Source organism: Silene latifolia, chromosome 10 (genome assembly GCF_048544455.1).
Source record: "Silene latifolia isolate original U9 population chromosome 10, ASM4854445v1, whole genome shotgun sequence".
Taxonomy (NCBI): Eukaryota; Viridiplantae; Streptophyta; class Magnoliopsida; order Caryophyllales; family Caryophyllaceae; genus Silene; species Silene latifolia.
In genome coordinates this window covers 141,297,572-141,322,931 of record NC_133535.1, presented here as the reverse complement: position 1 = coordinate 141,322,931, position 25,360 = coordinate 141,297,572, and the positions used below count along the sequence as shown (strand labels likewise).

General features: G+C 36.8%; 1 protein-coding gene across 1 annotated transcript; it reads left to right on the top strand.

Annotated features, from left to right (window-relative positions):
• Positions 1–19,642: 19,642 nt before the first annotated feature.
• Positions 19,643–25,342, top strand: LOC141606062 (putative chloride channel-like protein CLC-g). The gene is made up of 7 exons (XM_074425054.1): positions 19,643–20,055; positions 21,043–21,243; positions 21,344–21,521; positions 21,833–22,095; positions 22,411–22,680; positions 22,958–24,086; positions 24,855–25,342. Exons 1-7 carry the CDS (start codon positions 19,901–19,903, stop codon positions 24,987–24,989), a joined length of 2,331 nt encoding a protein of 776 aa, XP_074281155.1. The 5' UTR covers positions 19,643–19,900; the 3' UTR covers positions 24,990–25,342.
• Positions 25,343–25,360: the final 18 nt, after the last annotated feature.

Genomic DNA, 25,360 nt, shown 5'->3' with positions numbered 1-25,360 from the left:
TAGATCGAATGATTGCGAAACGGATTAGAAAATGAGTTAGAAAACAAGTTATAAACGACGTTGATCGATTGAAAAGAGGTCTTGCAATTGTGTATTCCACACGGCTCAAAAGGGGTCAAATTAGGTCAAGTTCGCTAATTAATTTAACTCATCGAGTGTTAATAAGAAGGTGCTAATCACGCACTCTTATACTAGCGAGAAATTAGGTGAAAAGAAAGATGTATTCAATTAGGTTATAGAATTGTTAATTGATTTTTAAAGCTATGTCAATGTACCCTAAAGTGTCTAATTAGATTATTAAATTAATTTAATGTCATCTAAATACGTCATAGGTTAACAATCAGAGGTTAAACTAACATACAACGGGTCCTAGGGTATGTCGATTTGGCCGAAACAATAAGGGGGTCGAAAGCGAAGAGCGAAGTTAGACAATCGTTTTATTTATGCCCTACCTTGAACACGAGGATATGTAAATGAGACGGGGGTATACGACCGACTGAAGTAGCGGTTTATTTTCCCATCTCAAGTCAACGCGGGTGTTCATGGTGGTACTTTAACTCATACTCGGACTAACTAGTTTCATAATTAATTAGAACAAACGATAATCAAAACGAAAAACAAACAAAAAACAAGACAATAAAAAAAGCATAAAACAAACGAAATAAAAGGGAAAAGAAGAGGATTTGATGCACCCTCAACCTACATGTATCGTTGACACCGTCTTGGGTCGTAATCGATGGTAGATTTTATCTCGAGAGGCCGTCGTCGACGAAGAGCAAAGCAAACACGCGTTTTTGAAACTTTCTGGACAGCGATTTTCAAACGATGATATCTCCCTCGTTTCACGACGAAAATTCGATTTAAAAGATGTTTTGAAAACTAGAAAGAAAGGAGAACAGGAATCTTAAAGCAACCCCTGCTCGTTTTGGGTTATTGGGCACGAAAAACGAGCACAAACAGAACTGGACAGACAAGAATAAATCGCGAAAAACAGTGTATAACACTCTGTTTTTCGAGGGATTTCGTGTACTCTCAAGGGCAATTTGGCTCGTAAATATTTGTCTAATGTGTAGATGGATGTTATGTGGTTAATTAGGAACAAGAAAATCGAGTTTTGATGGAGGTTTGATGGAGGAACGAACTGCTTTTCGAGGAAGACACACAAACAGTTTCAGTTTGTGTGTCGGTTTTGTTTAGGGTTTTTGGGAGGCAATTAGGGTTTGTTTCTGAGGTTTAAAGCTTGTGGGTGATGGTAGGATGTATGTAGAACTTAGAGGAATGAATGTATGGTGAAGGGGTGGTATTTATAAGGAGTTAAAATAGGTTAAAAGAGGGGGAGGGGCAATCGGGCTTCATCCCGTATGGCTGCTGTCCAGCCGTTTTTGTGAGGGTTTGAGGGGGGGTTTTCTTGGTGATTAAGCTAGGATAATATGGGTAGGATACTAGGGTATGGGTTAGGGTTAATGGGTACGGGTTTTGGTGGTATTTGGAGCGGGTTTTGGGCTCTGGATTCATCACGCAAAAACAGGGGTTTGTTTGTATCTGTGGTGGTGGGGGGGGTGTTTGGGGATGGAATTTGGGCCGTGGATAGGGGGTTCGAACAAGGGTGGATGGGTAGAGGCTTAGGTTGGTTAGTGCACTCGATATTCGTGCCAAGTCGTAAAGAAAACGAGCTCAAAAACCGAGCTAAAATCGAGCTCAAAAACATGCTTCTAAAACGAGTTTTCTTCGCTTTTAAAATCGATTTTTCAAATCAATTAACACATTAAAATAAATGATTTTTCAAATCAAATATATTCATAAAATGATTTTTCAAATCAATTATTTATTTTATTTTCAATAAAATAAACTTGGGAAAATAAATTCAAAATAAAATAAAATAAATTGAATTTACCTCAAAGACCATAATTTAAATATCATTTAAATTAATAAAATGAACTCACTAAAAAAACATTAATTTAAATATCATTTAAAATAATAAAATACTTCATCGACGACGCCCATTTTACATCGTAAAACGAACCCAAATAATGACAATGACAACTAAAGAATACATGTGTCCTATCATCATCGGGTGTTTGTCGGGTTCTCTATAAATTCCAATATCGACGGATACGGGTATCTACAGAATGCAAAGGGAGAAGAGAAGGGCGGATACTCGCGTGAGAAATATGAGGAACGAAGGTCTCTATTTATACTAATCACACGGAAGAATTAGGGTTACTGTAAAACTTTGGAAACAAATCTCGAAAAGATCTGAAAATACGCAGAAAAGGGCTGGGGAAGAGGCGCAACAACCACTGCGACCCTTGGAAGAGGCGCATCAGGTGCTGCGTCCTTTCTCCAGAGGTTTCCTCCTGCGGAAGAAAGATTTTCCGTGTTTCTGTTATGGAATTGCAGTAGATCTCAACTTCTTTACTGTTCAAAATATGATTTCGGGATATATTTTGCCAAAAGATGAAAAGATTAGATTATGGAATAGAAATATCCGGAATATTCCACAACAATCCGACTCGGCATTTTAAACGGTTTATTAGAAAATGAAGACGGTTTTTGACACGGACTCCAAATGAACTCTAATTACTATCAAAACGACCGTAATGGCACGTAGATGACGACCAAGGAGTAGACACAAGTATTTGAGCTATCACGTGATGATAAACTTACGAACTGTCATAAATCGTTTCGTGTACCAAACATGCGGCCTAATCATCACCGGGTGGTTGGCGGGAGGTGCAGAAATGAGGTATCTACACCTCCCCAAACCAAACCGTACAATGCCCTCACACTACTACAAATCCAGGCAACTACAACGGCCCTGTAACAACGCTTATTCACGAAAATCACCATAAGACGTTGTAGAATGGATGTCGCGAATTTTACTAAAATTAATTACAACGGTTATGTGTTGATAACCGTTGATATAGGTTTTAACAACGGGTCAAACATAAACAACCGTTGTTAATATAAAACTAATAACAACGGTTGACTCTGTAATACATTATAACTGTTGTTAATAATTTGGCGCAAAATTGGCGCAAAGTTAGTGAAAAGTAATTACAACGGTTATATATAAACCCGTTGTTAATACTTTTTAACAACGGTTTTCTAAGGAACCGTTGTTAATATATTCTCTAATGACAACGGGTTTTTGTGTAAAACCGTTGTCAATACTTTCCATAATATAAACCACACAAACACAGATCAGCTACAGCCACAAACACAAATAAACCTAATTTAACACAAACACAAACATACACAAACACAAACACAAACACAAACACAAACACAAACACAAACACAAACACAAACACAAACACAAACACAAACACAAACACAAACACAAACACAAACACAAACACACACTTTCTCATCGTCTCTTTCTCTCTTTCTCATCGTCGTTTTATCATCTCCGTCAATGTTATTGTCATCGTCTCTTACTTTCTCTAATTATCAGGTAAATATGCATGGTTTAATTTAGGTACGTTTTGTCATCTCTAACCTTATTTCATTTGCATGCGTTTTTATCGATCATTATGTTCTTTCTCTAAGTATTATTCGATTAATTAGTTTTGTCACTGTTGTTTTTCTGCGTTTATTAGCTTGTAAAACAAATTAAATAAAATAAAAAAAAGAAGAAGATGATAGAGAGGAAAACTTAATTAATTAATATATATATAAATATATAAAAAAACGAATTACAGTTAAAAATGCAATTCTTAGATATGCATAGAGAGTCTTATTCTCTTCTATATATCCATCCTCTCCTCCTTTGCTATTTGTAGGTTTCATTCAGCAGTTGCTATATCGTCATATAGCTGCAACAACTGTTGCTCTGTCAAGCCATTTTTTTTGGCGTCCTTGAGTGCAAGCCGAGCGTCCACAAGGTAGCTCATGAACCTGTTCTCGATGTCCAGCAACCGGTGGATGAAAATCTTGTTGAACTCGGTCATAGTGCATGTCTTACGGATGGTATCATTCATTGTTGATGAAGTTTGGAGTTTGTTTGAAAGATTTAGGGTTTGGAGTTTGTTTTAGAAGTTTAGGGTTTGGAGAGAGTGAGATAATATATGGAATGGTTATTGAAATAATGCATGAATTTATACTAAGTAATGTGCCATTTGAGTTGTTTTTTAATTAATATATGTTTATAGGGCTGTTCACTCAATGGTCCGGACTAAAGACCAGACCGGACCGGGCCATTTGGGCCGGACCAGACCGGACCAAATGGTATTTGGTCCGGTCCACGGTCCACCTATTTACTCTACTTTGGTCTTCGGTCTGGTCCTGGACCAAACCGAATGGACCGCGGACCGGACCATGGACCGAAGTTATATAAAAAAGAATTTTTAAGATTGCAATATTATTGATTTTATTCTCTACTTTGTTTACATGTATTATATTATAGGGTTTTTTTGTCAAAAACTACCTTATATTTAGGGGTATTTGTAAAAAAACTACCTTATATTATTTTTCTTGTTTTAGACTACCTTTATTTTCTCATTTTTTGGTCAAAAACTACCTACGCTGAAAATATGGCGAGATTTGGCAGATTTAGTGGTGTTAACCTATCTCACATGACTTTCTTAACATCAAACAACAATGATCATCCAAACCAAAATTTAACTTCAGATAAGAAAATTAATGAATTTCACATTTCAATAATAACTACAAACATCTACTAAAGTTTAGCGTAAATACTTTATGACTTCCCAAAATCGGGCTTTAGTAAGATTAAAACATAAAAGAGTCATGTGAGATATGCTAAAGCCGGAAAATAGACCAAATATGTCTAGATTCTTAGCGTAGGTAGTTATTGACCAAAAATAAAGAAAACAAAGGTAGTTGAAAACAAAAAAAATAATATAAGGTAGTATTTTTACAAATACACCTAAATATTAGGTAGTTTTTGACAAAAAAACCCTATATTAGATGTGTAATTATGTAGTTAAATTTAGTAAGAAAATAATGTTACTTATTTTGATCGTTATGATCTTCTCGAGTTCTAGTTTTATATGGTAAAACATGTCAATGACAACAATATTTGGCCCACTTTGGTCCATTTGGTCCAGTCCGGTCCGGTCCTCATGTTTTTATGGTCCAGACCGGACCGGTCCAATATTAACATGGTCCGGTCCTCGGTCCACCTCTTAACCCTTATTTGGTTTTCGATCCAAAAAGTTTGGTCCGGTCCGGTCCAGTCCCGAACCAATGAACACCCCTATATGTTTAGGAAGTTGTGCCATCATATCTTTTTCAAATCTTATAACCCTTCTCATTCCATATATTATGTCCTTCCATATGGCAGTAATAATGCATGCATCGGTAATGGTAATGCATGCATCTAGTAATATAATTTTTTTTTTTTAAAAAAACATCAACAACAACGGTTATTTAAGAAAAAACCGTTGTCTTTAGTTATAACAACGGTTTTTTATACTGTAACCGTTGTTATAATTTTCCCACCAAAAATTAGTCACAGTTTCCACAACGGTTTTTTCTATTATAAACCGTTGTTAATAGTTTTAACAACGGGTTTCTTAGAAAAACTAACCGTTGTTAAAACCTTTAACAACGTCCACTTTTTTATATAACAACGGTTTTTAACCGTTGTTATAACCTGTATCTGTAGTAGTGTCATTGAACCCAAAAATAGGGAAAGGAAATGTAAACTAAAAAGGAGAGAGTGGAGATGCGGAAAACTCACAAGATTACGCGAAGAAGGGACCTCCCCAAACCAGCCAGCAACATGGGAGGTCGCTAAATAGCTCCATAACAGCGTCATTGGAAGGAAATCAAGCCAACTTACTCGATAGTACTCGTTCGAGAGGATTTAGTACTCGATCGAGTACATTAGGCTGCAAAACTATTCGATCGAGGAGAAAGGTTACTCGATCGAAAGACTCTCTTTTGCAGGCACTCGATCGAAAGAAGCAGATGTTCGATCGAGTTAAATTACCAGCAAAATAGTTCGATCGAGTATATAATGTACTCGATCGAGCCATCCATGATAGATTCCTACAAAGACGCAATAAACAGCCCGCGGAACTTAATAAAACAAGCTAATCGTTCCAGTCTATGGTTTAAAAACCAATTATTACACACAAAACTGAAATGCTTGAAAAACAACTAAAAATTAAAACTTCGGGTTGCCTCCCAGTTAGCGCTAGTTTCAGATAGGTCCCAGCTCGAACTTCTTTTCTTCATCCAGCTACTCCAGTTAGTCACAATCAAAACAACTCAAAGCTCTTAGCAGAAGATCATATATCTGCGCATGTGCTATACAAGAGCATAAGTAGCACCAAAATAGAAAAGGAGCAAATGAAAGCAATCTGGAGTATCGTCTTAGCCTAACAAATTTCCGATGATAAATATGGTGAAACTTTAGTAGTCTATTTATCCAACTGGGAGGGGGTGGAGTGTTGAAATATAAAGCGTAAGTCATGTGAGGTAATTTACTATTTATAGCAATAATAATAAAATGATCGCTAATTACCTCATGTTGGTCGCTCCTAACGTCGGAATCATTGATAAAAGAATGTATTACCTCTTCCGTGCTAGGAACAATCACTGACTCAGCTGTCTTCTCATTCCCCTCCTTTGTGATTTCTATCCCGTAAATCGCAGCCTCCAAGGCATCCAGCTCGGCTTTGAAAATGGGAGATTCACCATAACCATTGTCTTCATCAAAATCGTCATCCAAAATGGACCAAAGTGACAAAGCATTGCTCTCCGTGGCCATTATGTTCGATCGAGTGAAGATGGAACTCGGTCGAAAGCCTTCCTCTTGAATATCACTCGATCGAACACATGTAACTGCTCGATCGAGATCTTCCTCATAATAGCTGTTCGATCGAGTGGATAACTCTGTTCAATCGAACACTTCCTCAGATATTTCACTCGATCGAACACTATAGCCAGTTCGATCGAGTGCTTGTTGCTGTATAACGCAGAAATCTTCAAACAATGCTTCATTTTCAGCAAGATCTTCGTGTTCCGAGTCATACAAATCATCAGAATCGATAGGCAACTCGGGCCCTTCATGGGAAAGACCACTCTCGTTGTAGGTAACGTATACCTTATCTGTGTGCCTAAAGTTCATCTCAGCAGCTAACTGAGCTATTTGAGACTCCAGCTCATTGAATTGATCTTCCTTATATCGATCATGTTCTTGCAGTTGGAGTGCAAGTGTCTTAATCAAAGATTTCAACTCAGCAATCTGTTCTTTCTGGTTATCAAGATGAGGAGCTTGTTGTTACGGTGGCCAAACGAATGGAGGCTTTTGAGAGCCTCGCTCTTGAAGTGGATGTGGTGGCACAATTGCAATGGAATGACTAGCTTGTCCACGCTGCCTAAACGCATAGACTTCGTCGCGCCAAATTTTGACACGGTCGTTTCCCGCTAGACAAATGACAACATTGTGCCCAGCAGCACCACATCTCTCACAGTAAACCACCTGTTGCGCCATAGGATGGAACATAGGTGGAATATCAAAGGTACTCAAGCCTTCCTTTTGATGATCTTTTACCTAGAACTGTCTAGGTAGGACCCGTAGGGCCTATCAAAACAACATTAGAGAAAAAGATGAGAACTGCCTCAAGGAATTAATCCCTTGAGGCTAAAGACAGACACAAATAAAACAAGCAGATAAAATAGTTGCCTCCCCGACAACGACGCCAAAATTTAGTACCCTCGTTTTAGTACCAAAAATAAATACCTAAGTACTACTAACAGAAGTCAGCGGTAAGTAGGGTCGATCTCCACAGGGAGGCGGTCACTATCTACTTATCAATTCGGTCTGCCTAAGGTCACCAGATGGGGGTTTGAATTGTGTGAACTAAACTAAATGAGATTAAAGCGAGAGAAAAGAAAAAGAGGGATTAATAATAAAGAGAGTGGACTAAGATTGTCGGGTCATCAATGCACGTCAGTTAATTGCAGTTAAGGTTACAGATCGGTCGCGTGTATTAGTCTAAGGAGCAGTGAATATCTTCTTCTGGTCTCAATTCACCCTAAAACATTATTAGCTTAGCTTCCGCCCTCACTAAAGCATCCTAATGTTCACTGCAAGTCTCACCCCTTCCAACCTTCCGGTCTAGGTTAAGGCTTACCAAATAAATTAGCTAAATGCATCGATTCTAGCAGCTAATAACAGTTAATTGCAGTGATTAACAACAAAGACATGATAACAACGAGAGATCTGTAAACCTAATTAGCAACTAACAATAATTCATCGAATCCCCTAAATCCTAGCAAGATATTTAGCTAGACATAGTAGTAAATAGAACAAGAGCAAAAGATAAAGGAATAATCAACATCACAAATTAAGGAGAGAGTAAAGAAAGAGAAAGAGTAAAAGGAAGAATTACAGATTAAGAGATCCGGAAAAAAGAGAGCAGAACCAAGTAGCAGCCATTAAGAGAGGAAAAACAGTGTTTAAGAGTGTATCAGATGTAAAAGGTGTGTTTATGACCTAATCCCGACTTCCTTTAGGAAAGCGAAATTTTACAAACATAAACCTAATCACAGACTAGCTAACCCGCGTATTAAAGCAAACTACTCGATCGAGCCATTTGAAACTATTCGATCGAGCAAAATTCAGCAAAAACCGCTCGATCGAATAAACAAGCAACTCGATCGAGGAACTCCTAAAAAGCTCAGCTCGATCGAACACATAAAGTACTCGATCGAGTCTTCTTATCCTTCAAAAGTGCTCGATCGATCAATAAAGGCTTCGATCGAGTGACTTCGACTTAGCTAGCTCATTATGTCGTTGGTTTCAGCCTTGACTTGGTGATTTAGCTTCCGAAATGACTTCACGCATCCCATAATCGCAGTATTTCCGCTCCAAATCCAATCATCCTCTAAATGCAAGCAAAATGGACTATAAAAGGCTTGATTCTGCTACTTTCTAGTCCATTCCTGCAAATAAAGCAAAACAAACCAAAGTAGAATATTCAGGGCATTTCGTAGCATAGAACCACGAGATTCGCATAGTAATACGTGCATAAGAGACTTAAAAAGACTTATAAAATGCACGTATCAAGCCCTCTAATGTGAAAGCTTTATATCGTAGAGGCTTAGCCTTACGAAAATTGAATTTCTCTGTGGAAGCCCTCTCCGATTTTGAACATGCCTTGAAGCTTGAACCGAATAATAAGGATATTAGTCGTGAACTCAATTCCGTAGTTGATTGCCTTGCTCTGAAACCCAATGGAAAGTGAATCGCTTATCATTTTGACCTCTTGGGCACTTACAGGAAAGGTAAAAAACCTCTTCTTATTGTTGATGTGGATACTGAGTGTAAGACCTTTGATAAAGTGGTCTAAGCCTCTTTTAGTCGAGTGTCTTTGCTGAATAATGAGATGGAGTATGAAAATGTCTGATGCGTATTCTGCGAAGCGGAAGACATTTTGTTTTGTTTTTGTGTTTTAATGTGAGGTTTTGTATAAATAAAAGGGGATATTTGCTCGATCTAGACCTATAGATCGACCAATGGGTGAATTACTCGATACGCGTCAAGTAATCCAAATCAAACTCGGGATCGCGTCCTTTGTTCGAGGCAAGGTTCGAAAACTCATCGAGCCTTTGGTAGCCCTCTTACTCGTGTAAGCAACACGAAATAACAAGACAATTTAGAGAGAATTCTCAATTCAATTTCAATCACAAGCATCTAAAAATGAGTACAAATGAATCCTATAAATTGGTCAAACCACACGGCATTCCTCCCCTCCTTTGGTGTGGTTTTTTGTGCATTGACCTCTCTAAAAATATCTAGCATTTTATCATAAACTCTAATTTGACTCTTTATGGAAAAATCTAAAATTAAGCCTAGAAAATATAAAATGTATGAACTAATTAATTAACACTTTGAATATTGAGGTGCATGGAACCAAGTTCCTTGTTCTTCCCCCCTCTTCTACTCGTGCGGTCCTTGGGCTTCAAGGGGCTTATTTTGGTTTATTTTGTGATTAATCATGCGGTCCATAGGAAGATAATGTCGCGTATTTTTTCGTCTTTAAAATTCCTGCTCCTCCAAGCATCAATGTCACAAGTTGCAAGAGCCCTGATGTGATTATGGATTCCGTGTCCAACGCCGAAACTTACCCTCCCTTGCAAAGTCAAAGTGACAGTAAACCTTTTGTTACCAAATCTTCTAATTATAGTTTCTCAAACAAAAACCAAGTCCACAAAAACTTGTATATGTCTTTCAAAGACTATGATAATTTGATATCCGGGAGGAATTTGCAATTTTGTCACCAAAAGTCAAGGGCTTATATAATGGTTCACCCCTCTCCCTTAAAACTTCTATCTTGACGGAAACTTCTCAAGAACAGTTTTCATGGGAAGCAGAAGTTGCCTCCTCTTCTCTTTTGAATGTGAAGCATTCGCCTTCTGAAGATTTGGGAAATCACGATGAAAAGGTAGCTCATCGTCTTAATGTTAAGAGACCTTGTTTGTCCCATAATGAGAGTTCAAGTAACAACAATGCGGTTTGCAAAGTTGCAGAAATAGATAGCACTCCTTTGGAGCTCGCTGTGATGGATGATTGTTATCAGTTGCTAGGTCAGACTCATTTTGTTTTTTCAACTTCGAAGACGCGTTCAGGTAGCAGATGTAGCCGACCGTTTGGGTTGGGATCAAACTCAGTTAAATAGTAAGTTAAAAAGTAAGTCATTGGTGAATGGATTTGGTTCACAAATATAAAGACGTTGGAGATGGTCGTAGGCTACAAAAGAAAAGATGAATGTTCAATTTGCTTCGACGACCTCTACCATTCCCTCTTAAGAAACGTCGTCTTTGTGTTACTGGGTCAGTTTATATTGTTACTTATGTTAACTCTAAAATTGCAGATATCATGTAAATCGACGGTTTTCTTTTATATAATAATACACGGTTGTCTAAAAAAAAGAGTCACGCGAGAGCTGAAGCAACGTAAAATAGAAAAGTCCAAAAAAGTAGCAAAGTCAAAGCTGCCCACTGATTTCCAAAGCTAGAGCAACATAAATTACTTAGCACGGCAGCTTCCTTGTGCAGCAATTACACGGCCAATGTAATAAAGAGCACAACTTCACGTCATTCGGATAATCCCTGTCTGTCTTCGTTAGTCTATTTTCTCATCTGCGATCAAACTCCAACATACTTCGTAAGCGACATACGAGTCACATACTAACAATTCTCCACCTTGACTCGAACAGTCGCATTTAGCAAACGACTTCCAAATCACTTGACCATTATACAAGTCTCTCCCAAATAAACATGTATCTGTCATGCTCCAGTAAATTGAACTCTCACACTAGAACACCATAGACTCCACCTTGAGTCTATAACCATCCAATATACCCTGAACTGGGTCTGCCATCCAAGTGGCCCTGGACAAAGGCACTACTACAAATCCAGGCAACTACAACGCCCCTTTAACAACGCTTATTCACGAAAATCACCATAAGACGTTGTAGAACGGATGACGCGAATTTTACTAAAATTAATTACAACGGTTATGGTTAGATAACCGTTGTTATAAGTTTTAACAACGGGTCAAACATGCACAACCGTTGTTAATAATTTGGCGCAAAGTTAGTGAAAAGTAATTACAACGGTTATTTTTTAAACCCGTTGTTATTACTTTTTAACAACGGTTTTTGTTTAACAACCGTTGTCAATACTTTCCATACTATAACCCACACAAACACAGATCAGCTACAGCCACAAAACACAAACCTAACACAAACACAAATATACACAAACACAAACACAAACACAGCACAAACACAAACACAAACACACACTTTCTCATCGTCTCTTTCTCTCTTTCTCATCGCCGCTTTATCATCTCGCCGTCGCTGTTGGTTTCATCGTCTTACTTTCTCTAATTATCAGGTAAATATGCATGATTTAATTTAGGTTTTGTCATCTCAGTCATTATTTTCTTTTTCTAATTATTTCATTTGCATGTGTTTTTATCGATCATAATGTTATTTCTCTAAGTATTATTCGCTTAATTAGTTTTGTCACTGTTGTTTTTTTGCGTTTATTAGCTTGTAAAACAAATTAAATAAAATAAAACAAAGAAGAAGCAAGATGATAGAGAGGAATAATGCATGATAAACTTAATTAATTAATTAATATATATATATATATATATATATATATATATATACATACATACATAAATTAAAAAACGAATTACATTGATAAAAATGCAATTCTTAGATATCCATAGAGAGTCTTATTCTCTTCTATGATATCCATCCTCTCCTCCTTAGCTATTTGTAGGTTTCGTTCAGCAGTTGCTATATCGTCATATAGCTGCAACAACTGTTGCTCTGTCAAGCCATTTTTTTTGGCGTCCTTGAGTGCGGATCGAGCATCCACAAGGTAGCTCCTGAAACTGTCTTCGATGTGGAGCAACCGGCAAATGAAACTATTGTTGTGCTCGGTCATAGTAACAGTCTTACGGATGGTATCATTCATTTTGTTGATGAAATTTGGAGTTTGTTTGAAAGATTTAGGGTTTGGAGTTTGTTTTAGCAGTTAGGGTTTGGAGATAGTGAGATAATGGAATGGTGGTTGAGATAATGCATTTATTTATACTAAGTAATGTGTCGTTTGAGTTGTTTTTTAATTAATATATGTTTAAGAAGTTGTGCCATCATATCTCTGCTTTAAATCTTATAACCCTTCTCATTCCATATATTGTCCATTCATATGCAGGATGACAGTAATAATGCATGCATCAGAATTATAACGGGCCGTAATTATGCATGCATCTAGTAATATTTAATTTTTTTTTTTAAAACAAACAACAACGGTTATTTAGAAAAAACCCGTTGTCTTTAGTTATAACAACGGTTTTTTATACTGTAACCGTTGTTATAACTTTCCCACCAAAATTTAGTCACCCTTTCCACAACGGTTTTTTATACTTAAAACCGTTGTTAACAGTTTTCACAACGGGTTTCTTAAGAAAACCAACAGTTGTTAAAACCTTTAACAACGGACGCTTTAACAACGTCCGCTTTTTTATATAACAACGGTTTTTAACCGTTGTTATAACCTGTATCTGTAGTAGTGAGGCCTGCATCCATTTAGCCCTGGATCGGGCCGCTCAAGGATGCTTCACCTCAAGCTCAGCACCCCGAAGGGTAAAGACATAACCGTTTATAATCAGGAACTTCTTTTGTTTTATGAACACCCCTGTTAAACTTAAAACTGTGTTTCTTACCAAACACATGCTGCTCATTAAACTTAAGGTTACTCACCTTGACACCGTTAAGAAGATCCCTCTTGCACACTTGTTGTATCCCTCTATCACCCATATGACCAAGCCGCTTATGTCTACCCTTAGTCATCTCCTCGTGATTTACGGATGCACAAACTGCAAAATTAGTCAGTGTTTCACCTTGTAATACATCCAAGGAATTTTGTTTGACACCTTTCAGCACCAAATTAAAACCCTTCGTGACAGACAAAATCTCCCCTTTACATTGGAACTCATAACCTAAATCACTTAATAAACCAAGTAATATAAGATTCTTCCCTAAAGCTGGAACATGTTTCACATTAGTCAAAGTACACTTCTTACCCTCAGTAGTCTTCACTTTAATTGACCCAATAGCCACCACCTCACACGTAACATTGTTACCAACAACAACGCGACCCTCGTTAAAGGACTCATAAGTATTAAACCAATGCTTGTGTGGACACATATGATAAGAACACCCCGAATCTAGAATTCAACAATCAATAGGACGAACATAATCAACCACAAGTGCATAGTCCGCCTCATAATCGTACTCCAAATTCTTACTTTGAACTACAATCGCATTAGACTTAGCTTGCAACTTAGGACAACTATGTCTTTTATGCCCAGGTTCTTGACATAGAAAACAAATAACAGATAACAAAATTATCAGCAATATTGTAATCTGAGCCGGTTGCAGTCCAAATTTTTTATCAATTTCTGTTCAAACAGGTTCTGTGCCGGTCCGATCTGATCTTGAACCAGTGCGGCGGTGCACAACCCTACTTTAACGGGTGCACAGCCCTACTTTAAAAGTACATAATGCACATTTTATGGTGGCTTATAAAATCAAATCAAATTATGCAAAAGTAGTTGATAATTTATTACTAGTAATTGCACCACTAAAAGCTCGACTTGCTTAAATGGGAAAGAATATATGAACAATTCGTCTCATTGTAAACATACATTATTTATTTATAGTTTTAGACGGATAGTGACCCTCCCATAAAATACAAGTGGGGGTAAATGAGGATATTCATCTTCCACCCACTCGTATTATCCACTCTCATTTTGTGAGGGGACACTATTCATTTACCATCTAAAGCGCGAGAATTTGTATACTATGAAAGCAGGGGAGATTCCTGAATCTTACGCAAGAGTAGTAAATTTGCGTAGAAGTAGTTGCGCCGACTTTTATGGAGCTTAGAAGTTTGGACCTTGTAGATAGGCTTTCCCAACCTACTCAGTGATTGTATAAATTCTCGCACAAATAAATGAAATTGTTACGAAAAAACAAAGAGAAATTGAAACGTAACTATCAAATACAGTAGATTGTTTCATGTTAAAATTAATGTTTCAAATCCTAGGTATAATAACTCGTTTTTCTTTAATAAACCTAATAAGAAAAAATTTATAAGATATTCTCCTTACTTATGGTAAATTTAAGTTTATACTTGTATTTGTAATGCGAATATCTTGCAAATATTTTCCGGCTTATTAATTAATGTAATTTTATTGCAAAACCGTAATTTTATTTATTTAATTTTATTATTGCGATTAGATGATTTTTGTTTCATAGTTAAAGCGTTATTGTTTTAGGCTCTGCTTAGTAAAATTAACTGAAAAGGTAGTTGAAAACTGAAAAGGTAACTGAAACATAAAAAAGGTAGCTGATAAGGTAGCTGAAAATTAGGAGCTGATAAGCTATCTGATTATACAAAATTGTGTTTGACAAACTAGCTGAAAAAGTAGCTGGTTTTGGTAAAATGATTTAAAAAGATACGATAATTATTGAATATTATAAATTAAAGGGGTAAAAGATGGAAAATATCTCATTTCAGGTACCTTATTATCAAATGCTACATGAGTTAGCATTTCATTCCAGGTAGCTTATTTGGTCAAATAAGCTACTCCCTCCTAGTCTGAGTGTTGGTTCCCTTTCTTTTGGGCACCAAAATTAAGTAAATGAATTTGGACCACACAAAATAGCCTACCCCACATGGAATTGAATTTGGACCACACAAAACTTAACAAAAAAGGAAAGAGGAACCAAAACCCGACTAACATGGAAATGGAAAGAGGAACCAACACTCAGACTAGGAAGGAATATTTACCACACACTTGCAAAAAAAAAAAAAATCAGTAGCTGAAATTTTGGTCAAATAAGCTACTTTGGTCAAATAAGCTATTTGAAATGTCTTACCAAACGGAGCCTTTAGACAGAGGCGGCTATGAGCCGGTTCAGGCTGAGCCCAAGAACTGGGCCTCCAATTTTTTTGGGCCTCCAAAATGCTTGTTTACAGAATAAATAGATATTAACCTATGATATTATTAGCAAAAATAGAGTGGTGTAGTAGTACAATCATTTTATACCAGCCAAGTGGCCCGTGTTCGATTCCCATTGTGCTCACGTTTTTTTTTTTTTGCCCCCTTTTAAAATAGCGACATCATTTTAACATATATTTTTTTGCCCTTTTAAAATATCGACAACATTTTAACATATTTTGGGGGCCTCCGTTTTGTTCGTGCACAGGGCCTCCAAATTAGTTGAAACGCCCCTGCCTTTAAACTTAATTTATTAATTCAATTCAGTTCAGCAGTTTAATTAAGATCAGTTTAATCTTCTCAATCAAATCGTCTTACATAAATTGTCAAATAGAATGATTTAATGAACATTTTTCGTCACAAACTTGTGACCTCTCACCGTTATAAGCCTGCAAGTGGGGGAGAGGGTATGAGAGGTGATAAACAAGAGTTTCGGTGTTGGGCAATGTGCCACTGCGACAAATTATTATGCCAATTCATTGGACTATAAGGCCTAAACTCCCTTGTAATCAGAACTCCTGAAGTTAAAGCCCAAAGTCATTGGACTCGTATTGGTAAGTGACTGAGGCAAGCATACCTGGCCCAGATACTGTTCCCTGATGACAATGGACTCTGATCAAAATCACAAATTTTTCTATAGAACCATTTTTAGCAAAAGACTAGTCTAATACTCTAATAGCACAAATCCCAACTAAATAAGTTAATAAATGTGTAAAAAAATTGTTTATTTTGGTAACATAATATTTTATCTTGATAACTTGCATATTTAAATATGTCGGTATTCATTATAAGATATCAGATAAAACTGAAATATGAATGTAATTATATGTTAACTTTGGGCTTTTCTTCTTTTGGGTCAGTCTTATACTATAAGGCAGTCCTATAAGAGAGTTGCTGGATCAAAATATATTGTCAGGATACTGAATATCAAATCCGAATCTTATTCGAATTAACGGATACTGTTCCCTGGGGTAAGAATGAGAACGCCAAATAAGAAACATAATATGTTATGTGAGAGCATTTATTTTAATATTTTAACTTTTTTAAGGTGTGTTTTGAGTGAGAAAGTATATTCGGGTGTGGCGGTAGGAACTTAGGACCATCCTTAATAAGGGATCGTTGATGTCTAATGAAAGTGTTTCTCGCGGCTCATGGTATAAATTCTTGCTTATTGCTTGCACGACATTGAGAATTCTCATTCTTTTAAATTTAGTAATTCTTGAAAAAAGAAATAATAAAGGGAAAAGGATTAATCCTTTAGCATAAGGGAGAGAGAATTAAAAAAGCTGGACATTACTTTACTATCTAAGAATACTATACAGGCCCGTACAAATGTACAATATATGGGGACAGATGGAAATTCGAACCCATGACATATTGTTACGACAGTTCTATCTCAAGTCTTAAGCACTAGGCTAAGAACTATTCCATACGTATGATGAAGTGTTCAAAGAATTCAAACTAATACGAGATACTTTTTAAAATTTATATGGAGTATTAGGGAATCAACGTCATTATATTATTTGGAGGACCCATTTACATCACTATCGTGATATTTGGATTGGATTCGGATTCACTTATGCCAATAGCAGCTAAGCACATAATTCCAGGTCATGTATTGCGGAATGATTTCCATTTTATTTTGTATTTATTTATGAGTTTGTATTATTATTAAACGTCCACTTTCACTAGCCTTGGTCTGCAGGGAAAGTGAACTCGATAGCAACCTCACCCCCCACATATTTAATTCTTTTCGCTTCATACTTGTAAACGAGGTGAATGCTTCACTTGCTAGTCAATTTTTAGAATCAATAGCAGAAAATGAATAAGAATATTTGAAGACGGAATGTACGTCTTAAACTTAAAAGAGGTCAAATAGTGGGGTCTGCTTTTGGAATACTCTAATACTTTACCGTTTTAAGTTTAATACGAATAATATAGCGATTTTAATTATTAAGAATTTCTGTATTCCTTAAACAGTCATACGAAGTATTTTTTTTTAATTTTTTTTATGACGAGGGGTTTAATCCCCGGACACATGCAATGTCAGGTAAGACATCCTTTAGGATGACAGGTAACCGCAGCACTCTCGTGTAGGGAGTTGAACCCGGGACCTCTTAATTGGTTGCCAATTTGCAACGTTTTGAGGCACTCCCACACTCCACTTCACTCAAGCCACTTTGGTACGAAGTATTTACTGGAGCGGATAATGAGATTATCGATTCATGGCACATAGTCACACAGTAACGGTACAATAATCTAATCTTAAGTCGTTATTAAACGTTGTGTTTCAAGTATCTGTAACCAATTACAAATCCAAGTAGAGTACCAAATACTCGAGAAGAAGATGACAGACGATGTACGTTCGTGAACATATTACAGTCCAAGTACACTAGAAATTTCCAGGCAAGACAACATTTTGTGTTATTCACAAGTCTGATATCTCAGATAACATTACACTCAAAATGTCAAATTGGTTTATGAATTTACAAGGACAAAAGTACATCTCTTCTTAAATAAATTCATCACGAAAATCTGGAGTCCCTTTAAACAGTACTTTAAATTAACATGGACTATACATTAGTTATTATAGAGTATTATATTAAATACAAATTCGTTTCCAAAATCATACTCGTATATTGGATGAGCCATATGTCTTGGAGTAATTTTTTTTTTCCCCAAATACAAGATGAATCTTAACAGCATAATATTTTATTTTTTAATAATTAAAATCCTTTTACTTCCCCGGACCTAGAGTCTTAAACTTATTTTTGGACTTTTTTTTAAAAATAAAAGACTACTCCCAAAAAAACTCAACACTTTTTCCGTCCGTAATCTTATCTCAAAGTCTCAAAGCTCATGCAAATTCAACTTAAAATATTGGGATAAAGTCACTAGTAAAAAAACTACTCCCTCCTATTCCAAATAACTGTCTCATTTGTCATTTCCGTCTATTCACATAACTGTCTCATTTGTCATATTTGTACATGTTTTTTTTACTTTCCTACCCTTGACTCTTTTCTTTATTTACCACCCCAACTACCCCTAAACCATCATATTCAATACTTTTCATTATTTAACTCATATATTCTTACCTCTATACAATACTTTTCATTATTTTAACTTCAGTGCCATTGTCTAAATGAGACAGTTATTCGGAATAGGAGGGAATATATCTTATCAACAAAGAAACGCTTCTCCAATCAACTCACAAAATCTTAATTAAATTAATTATCTTACAGTGTGTCTAATTGTCTACGGAGTATCTACTGGAGCTAACAAAAACTGACCCGACCCGAGGAAACCGGCCCAATAGAACTAAAAAAATAGGTGAACTGAAATCGACCCGATCCGAGACTAAACCGATAACCAATAGCAGCTATATTGTTCCAACCCAAACTCGACCTGAATCGACCCAACCTCACCTATGACCCGACATTGACTGAACCCGATGGATAAACCCTATAACGAACTACCTTGATAATGATGCAAATAAGATCAAATTAATACTCATCTTAATATTTTCACTTAAAATACAATTGATAAACTCATACATATTTTAACATAAAATGACCCCATCTTAAAATTAAACACATACGAACATAAGAGTATAAGATACTAAAATATACTCCTGATAACTTAGTCTAATGCTAACCCGAACCTGACCCAGCCCTATTCCAAACGACCAAACCTAACAATGACCCCATATCCATCATTAACCCGACACATCCCAAACCCTCTATATATCGACCCATAACTAACCCACTAACCCGATTGTCACTTCTACTTATACAAACTTTTACTTGTTTTATTTTATATCTAAAACTCTATGATAAATACACAATTATCCGTCACAAACTTGTGACGGGTTAAGTATCACTCACATGGGTAGATAAGACAAAAAGTAGGGTGCATAGAGAATCATAAATAACTTGTCTTTATCCTCTCATGTAGATTTTATTTGACCCGTCACAAGCTTGTGACGAATATCGACGCTTGTGACGAATATCAACCGTCACAAATGAGAATTTGTGATACACAATTATCTCTTCCGGTCAAACAAGTCATTCACCCACTCTTGTTTTTATTTAGTAAAAAAAAAACAAATTGATATATAACACACAGTATTTTACTCCTACTTGTCTGCTACCATTAACACTTCAGTCTTCTCCTCCACAACGATTCTATTAAATTATCAATAAAAAAATCTACAATCTACAACAACATCAACATGTTTAATACAAACTCTTTCATAAACAAATAACTAAATTAATTGATATAACCAAAGTTTCAATCTTTTTCCTCAAAGATTCAATCTTTTTCCTTGCAGTAATGTCAACCCAAATGCAAAATGGAGGAGATGAAGAAGTGCTTATTGAACCATTATTGTCTCTTACTAGAAACCAATTATCTTTTCAAAGCAATACTACTTCTCAACTTGCTCTTGTTGGTGCCAACATTTGTCCTATTGAAAGTCTTGATTATGAGTATGTTTTCATCATTTTGTTAATTACCCATCAATTTTTTGTTTAATTTCATGCTGTATTTGTTAAAAAGTTGAAAATTTGATTGAATTTTGTACTTGCCCATCAAACCCATGTTCAATTTGGTAGTTATTCTATTTTTTGATAATAATTATCGAGTAATTTTCATCTTGGGTCATTCGGAAACAGCCTAAGGTTGCGTATATCAACCCCCTCCTTACCTCGTAATTTGTGGGAGCCATTGAGGAATTGGGAGTAATGCTGCTGTTGATGTTGTTGTATTGAGTACTTTTATTTCTAGCTCAGTAAGATCAGTTAGATAGGGTGATATTTTTTTTATTGTTGCTGACTTGCTGTTGTTGCTTATCATGCTGCTATATTGAGAAAGTATGTTCAGTATGTAAATTTTTCTTGCTGCTATTGTACTCAGCTAGACTAATTGTTGATCAAAATTTTACTCAGCTCAACAGTATCCCTCTTAAGATGAAATGAGGTCAAATACGCTCCCACTTGCATATATAGGACAAACCTTTTGTTAGTCCGTAGGCATCCTTCTTTTTGTCTTATCTACATACCTGACCCATTTTAAGTTTAAGACGGATATTGTGGTCTTAAACAAGAAATTGTGAAGAGCTTTAGTTTCTCGGATTTAGCTTATATGTTGTTGCTGATTGTGTTGTATGAATAGTCCTCATCTTGGTTAAGTAACTTGGGTTTTTTTTGTTCCGAGTGCTTCTTCTAGTAATTATTTTAATTGTCTGAATTTTGGCTACTTATTGTTGAGGTATGCGAAATTAGAAGGGATGGGATGATCATTATATGATTTAACATGATGGCCTTGCCGAAAAATCATATGAGATCGTTATATGCATCTTATAATTGTGTTGATGACTTATTGTAGTCGTACAACGGTCTTACTGAACTAATTGGTTGATTTTTGTTGTCATTATGGTTTCATAAACATTGAAATCTTTTTCTGGGTTTCTGTAGAATTATCGAGAATGATTTCTTCAAGCAAGATTGGAGGAGTAGGGAGAAGCCTCAGATATACCAGTACATATTTATGAAGTGGGCATTTGTTTTTCTTATTGGGTTGATTGTTAGCTTGATTGGGTTCTTCAATAATTTGGCAGTTGAGAACATTGCTGGCAAGAAATTCGTTATCACTTCCAGACTAATGCTAGAAAACAAGTACATCTCTATAACAATTCTTTTGCATCGTCTTTAATAATTGAATTTGTCGAGAGATTACCAAGCATATGGGTATATGATGGACTTTGATTTCCTGTAGGCACTGGACAGCATTTTTGGTTTTCACAAGTTATAATTTGGGGTTAACTCTATTTGCTTCCCTTATTACTGCGCTTATAGCGCCAGCGGCTGCTGGATCAGGTATACCAGAAGTGAAAGCGTACTTGAATGGTGTGGATGCACCTGAGATTCTTTCAGTCAAGACTTTGATAGTTAAGGTGAGAATTGTAGTTATATTGAGGCACTCTTTGCTCAAGTTATTTTAGGTCTTTTGATTTGAGTGTCCTCTACTCCTCTGGGACATTTCTGTGTGAATTCAAAAGTACCTAAAACATTCTTTGTTAGTCTTCTGTACGAATAATGCTTGCATTTAATCCACATCCTTTCACCTCAAGTATTAGGCAATATTTCGTTGGGATAAAAGATTATGCACAGAAACCTTAAGAAAATTTAAGATATCTGTCTTTTAAGCTTACAGCAGATTTTATTCAATTTAGAATGTTAGTCTCAGATATGTCTTTGATTGCAGATTATTGGTAGCATAACGGCAGTGTCGTCTTCCCTTCTGATTGGAAAAGCGGGGCCTATGGTGCACACTGCTTCATGTATTGCTGCATTGTTAGGTCAGGGGGGATCAAAGAAGTATCGTTTGACGTGGAAATGGCTGCACTTTTTCAAAAATGACCGAGATAGGAGAGATCTTGTAACATGTGGAACAGCCGCGGGAATTGCTGCCGCTTTCCGTGCTCCAGTTGGTGGTGTATTGTTTGCTTTGGAAGAAATGACTTCTTGGTATTGTTGGTTCTTTTTAATTTTTAACTCACATGATTTTTTTAAGAGCGGTTGTTCTTTTTAACAATGTAAGTTAGGTAAACAGTGTCGTAGAAGCGTGATATTAGCCTTTAGTTGAACTTAAAAATTGCAAAGCATGAACTAGGTGAACTTTTTGGTAATTCTATTTTAACACGCAACACAGGTTGATTTAAGAGTCTCTAGCCAACTTGCATGCATTAATCTGTAATCTACATATCCATTTGTTATTTTCTTAATCCTTCGAGAGAGGCCTTCTGTATTGGCATTGACTTATGATCATTTTCCCATTTTAAGGTGGAGAGGTGCACTCTTATGGAGAGCTTTCTTTTCAACAGTAATTGTGGCTATCATGCTTCGTGGTTTTATGGATTTCTGCTACAAGGGCAACTGTGGACTATTTGGAACAGGTGGTTTAATCATGTTCAATGTCACGTCAGAAGATTTTGTATATCATCTCAGTGATGTCCCTGTAGTGTTGGTCATTGGCGTCGTAGGGGGATGTTTGGCAGCCTTGTACAATTCTATCCTGGAAAAGGTTCTTCGTATTTACACTATAATTAACCAGTAAGTTGATTTTTTCTTGCCATTATACTTTGGTTAGATGAAAACAAAAGCTCTTGATTATACGTAGACCTGGCAAAACTGCGACCCAAACCCAAAAAAGCAACTATGATTGGCCCCTACACGAAAAATGATCTGATCCATAAATGGCTCCCTCAACTGACCCCTACCCAAGTTGACCCAATAACAAGATGACCCAACTCCGATCTGAATGACCCGTTTACCAAGTCTAATTATGCGCTTTGACCTCTGAATACCCTTTATTGCTCTTTCTTTTCAGGAAAGGCATCATATATCAGATACTTCTCGCTTGCTTACTCTCTCTATTCACATCATGTCTTCTTTTTGGGCTCCCTTGGCTCGCAACCTGCCAACCTTGTCCAAGTGGCTCTAAAGAAGCATGTCCCACTATAGGCAGATCGGGTAACTTCAAGAAATTTCAGTGTGCTCCTTCCCATTATAATGATCTGGCAAGTTTGATTTTCAACACAAACGATGATGCTATCCGAAACCTTTTTCGACACAGCACGGATACTGAGTTTCATGGAGTAACAATGCTCATCTTTTTTGTGACTTGTTTTTTCCTTAGTATTATAAGTTACGGGCTCGTGGTCCCATCCGGCCTCTTTGTACCTGTAATTGTTACAGGTGCATCATATGGACGTTATGTTGGGATGCTACTAGATTCATATACCAGTCTTAACCATGGTCTTTTTGCTGTGCTTGGTGCCGCTGCTTTTCTTGGTGGGTCCATGAGAATGACAGTTTCTTTGTGTGTTATCCTCCTAGAGATTACCAACAACCTGTTACTGTTGCCTCTAATTATGCTGGTTTTGCTTATTTCCAAGACAGTAGCAGATTGTTTTAACTGTAATATATATGATGTTATGATGAAGATGAAGGGCTTTCCTTACCTTGAAGCTCAGGTCGAGCCCTACATGCGGCTACTTACGGTAGCCGACGTAGTTACGGGACCACTTCGGTCTTTTCATGGGATTGAGAAGGTGGGAAATATTGTGCATGTTCTCAGGTCGTCACGACACAATGGGTTTCCTGTATTTGATGAGCAAGAACATTCTGAACAGCCAGTTTTGTTTGGTTTAATCCTTCGTGCTCATTTAATTGTGTTGCTGAAGAAGAAAGCTTTCTTTTTTACACCGGTGAGAACTGATGCTGAAGCATTTGACCAATTCTCCTCGGTGGATTTTGCCAAAGGTGGGTCCGGAGTTGCTGATGACATTGATGATATCAAATTGACAGATGAAGAAATGGAGATGTTTGTAGATCTTCACCCATTCAGTAATGCTTCCCCATACACGGTTGTGGAGACGATGTCTTTAGCAAAAGCTCTTATACTTTTCCGACAAGTTGGTCTCAGGCATATGCTCGTTATACCGAAGACACCGGATGTAAGTATTCGTGATCTCTTCTGTCAATTGTAGGTATTAGTTCTCTTACCAAGACTTGGAGACAGATTTCTGAGAAAAGTAACCCAATTTTCTAGTGATTTTGCCCGAAGCCTGCACATAACGACCCAGACATGTCTTGAAACCTGAATTGACCTAATTCAACTCGTATACGGTGTGAACTTTATAGTATCTGATAATAACCCGGCCTAAAATCACCTGGCCCTAAAATGACTATGTCCAGATAGAAAACGAGTAATTTGAACTGACCTAACTTTTTCTATATAAAAATAGCCAATGTGTTACTCAGACCCGATTAATCTACCCATAACTGTTGACCTAAAAATGAGCCGACTCTTACTGACCTGTCCATTACACGATTTAAATGACCTGTTTGCCTAGTCTAAGGCCAAATCACGTGAGAGCTCGAAACAAGATGTGGGTGGGTCAGTGGGTGGGGGGTTCAGTAGAGATGCACACACACATTAGGTCACGCAGATGTTAAATAGATAGCCTGTTAAACTGTTCAGAGGTAGAATTCACGAGCGACCAGTGTTTCACAGTCATTAATTTCACTGTGACTCCCTTTCGAATTTATCCCTAATCATACCCAGATAACATGTCACATCCACTTTGAAATCATCCGCCCTGCACCCACCCCCATCTCTAGCTGCAATATTGCTTTGATGAGTTTGATCTGTTTTCAGTCTATTATCAGTTTCTTAGCCAACTCGACTCATAGCTTGATGAAAACGGTTTGATTTTGTGCAGAGACCACCGGTGGTAGGGATGTTGACGAGGCATGACTTCATGGCCGAACACATATTGAATTTGTATCCCTCTCTGGTGCAACGAAAGTGGAAAAGGTTGCGATTCCCATTCCCTCCACTCTCAAAATTCTTGTAGGTCTGCAGTTCGAAGTCACAAGGGATGACTATAGGGGCTCGTATCCAGTCACATCAAGAATGTCCTCATGTATCCCTTCACCCCCCGTACAGGAAAAAGTTTATAGGACTGCACAGGTCACTGTGACTCCAATTTTAGCCAACGGAATTCCGACACTCAGATTGAGTTTGTAAAATACACTAGGATCTTAAGGTCCAAGTGAATCCATAGTCACTATCCCAGATAGTGTATTTTTTTGCCATTTTGGATTGATTATTAATTAAAGATGGTCATTGTAAATAGAACTATTTATTATCTCATTTTCTCATTGTATATCCGTCTCCAGAACAATAAATGGTATTTTCCGGTATTCACCTTGGTTACTTTGAAAG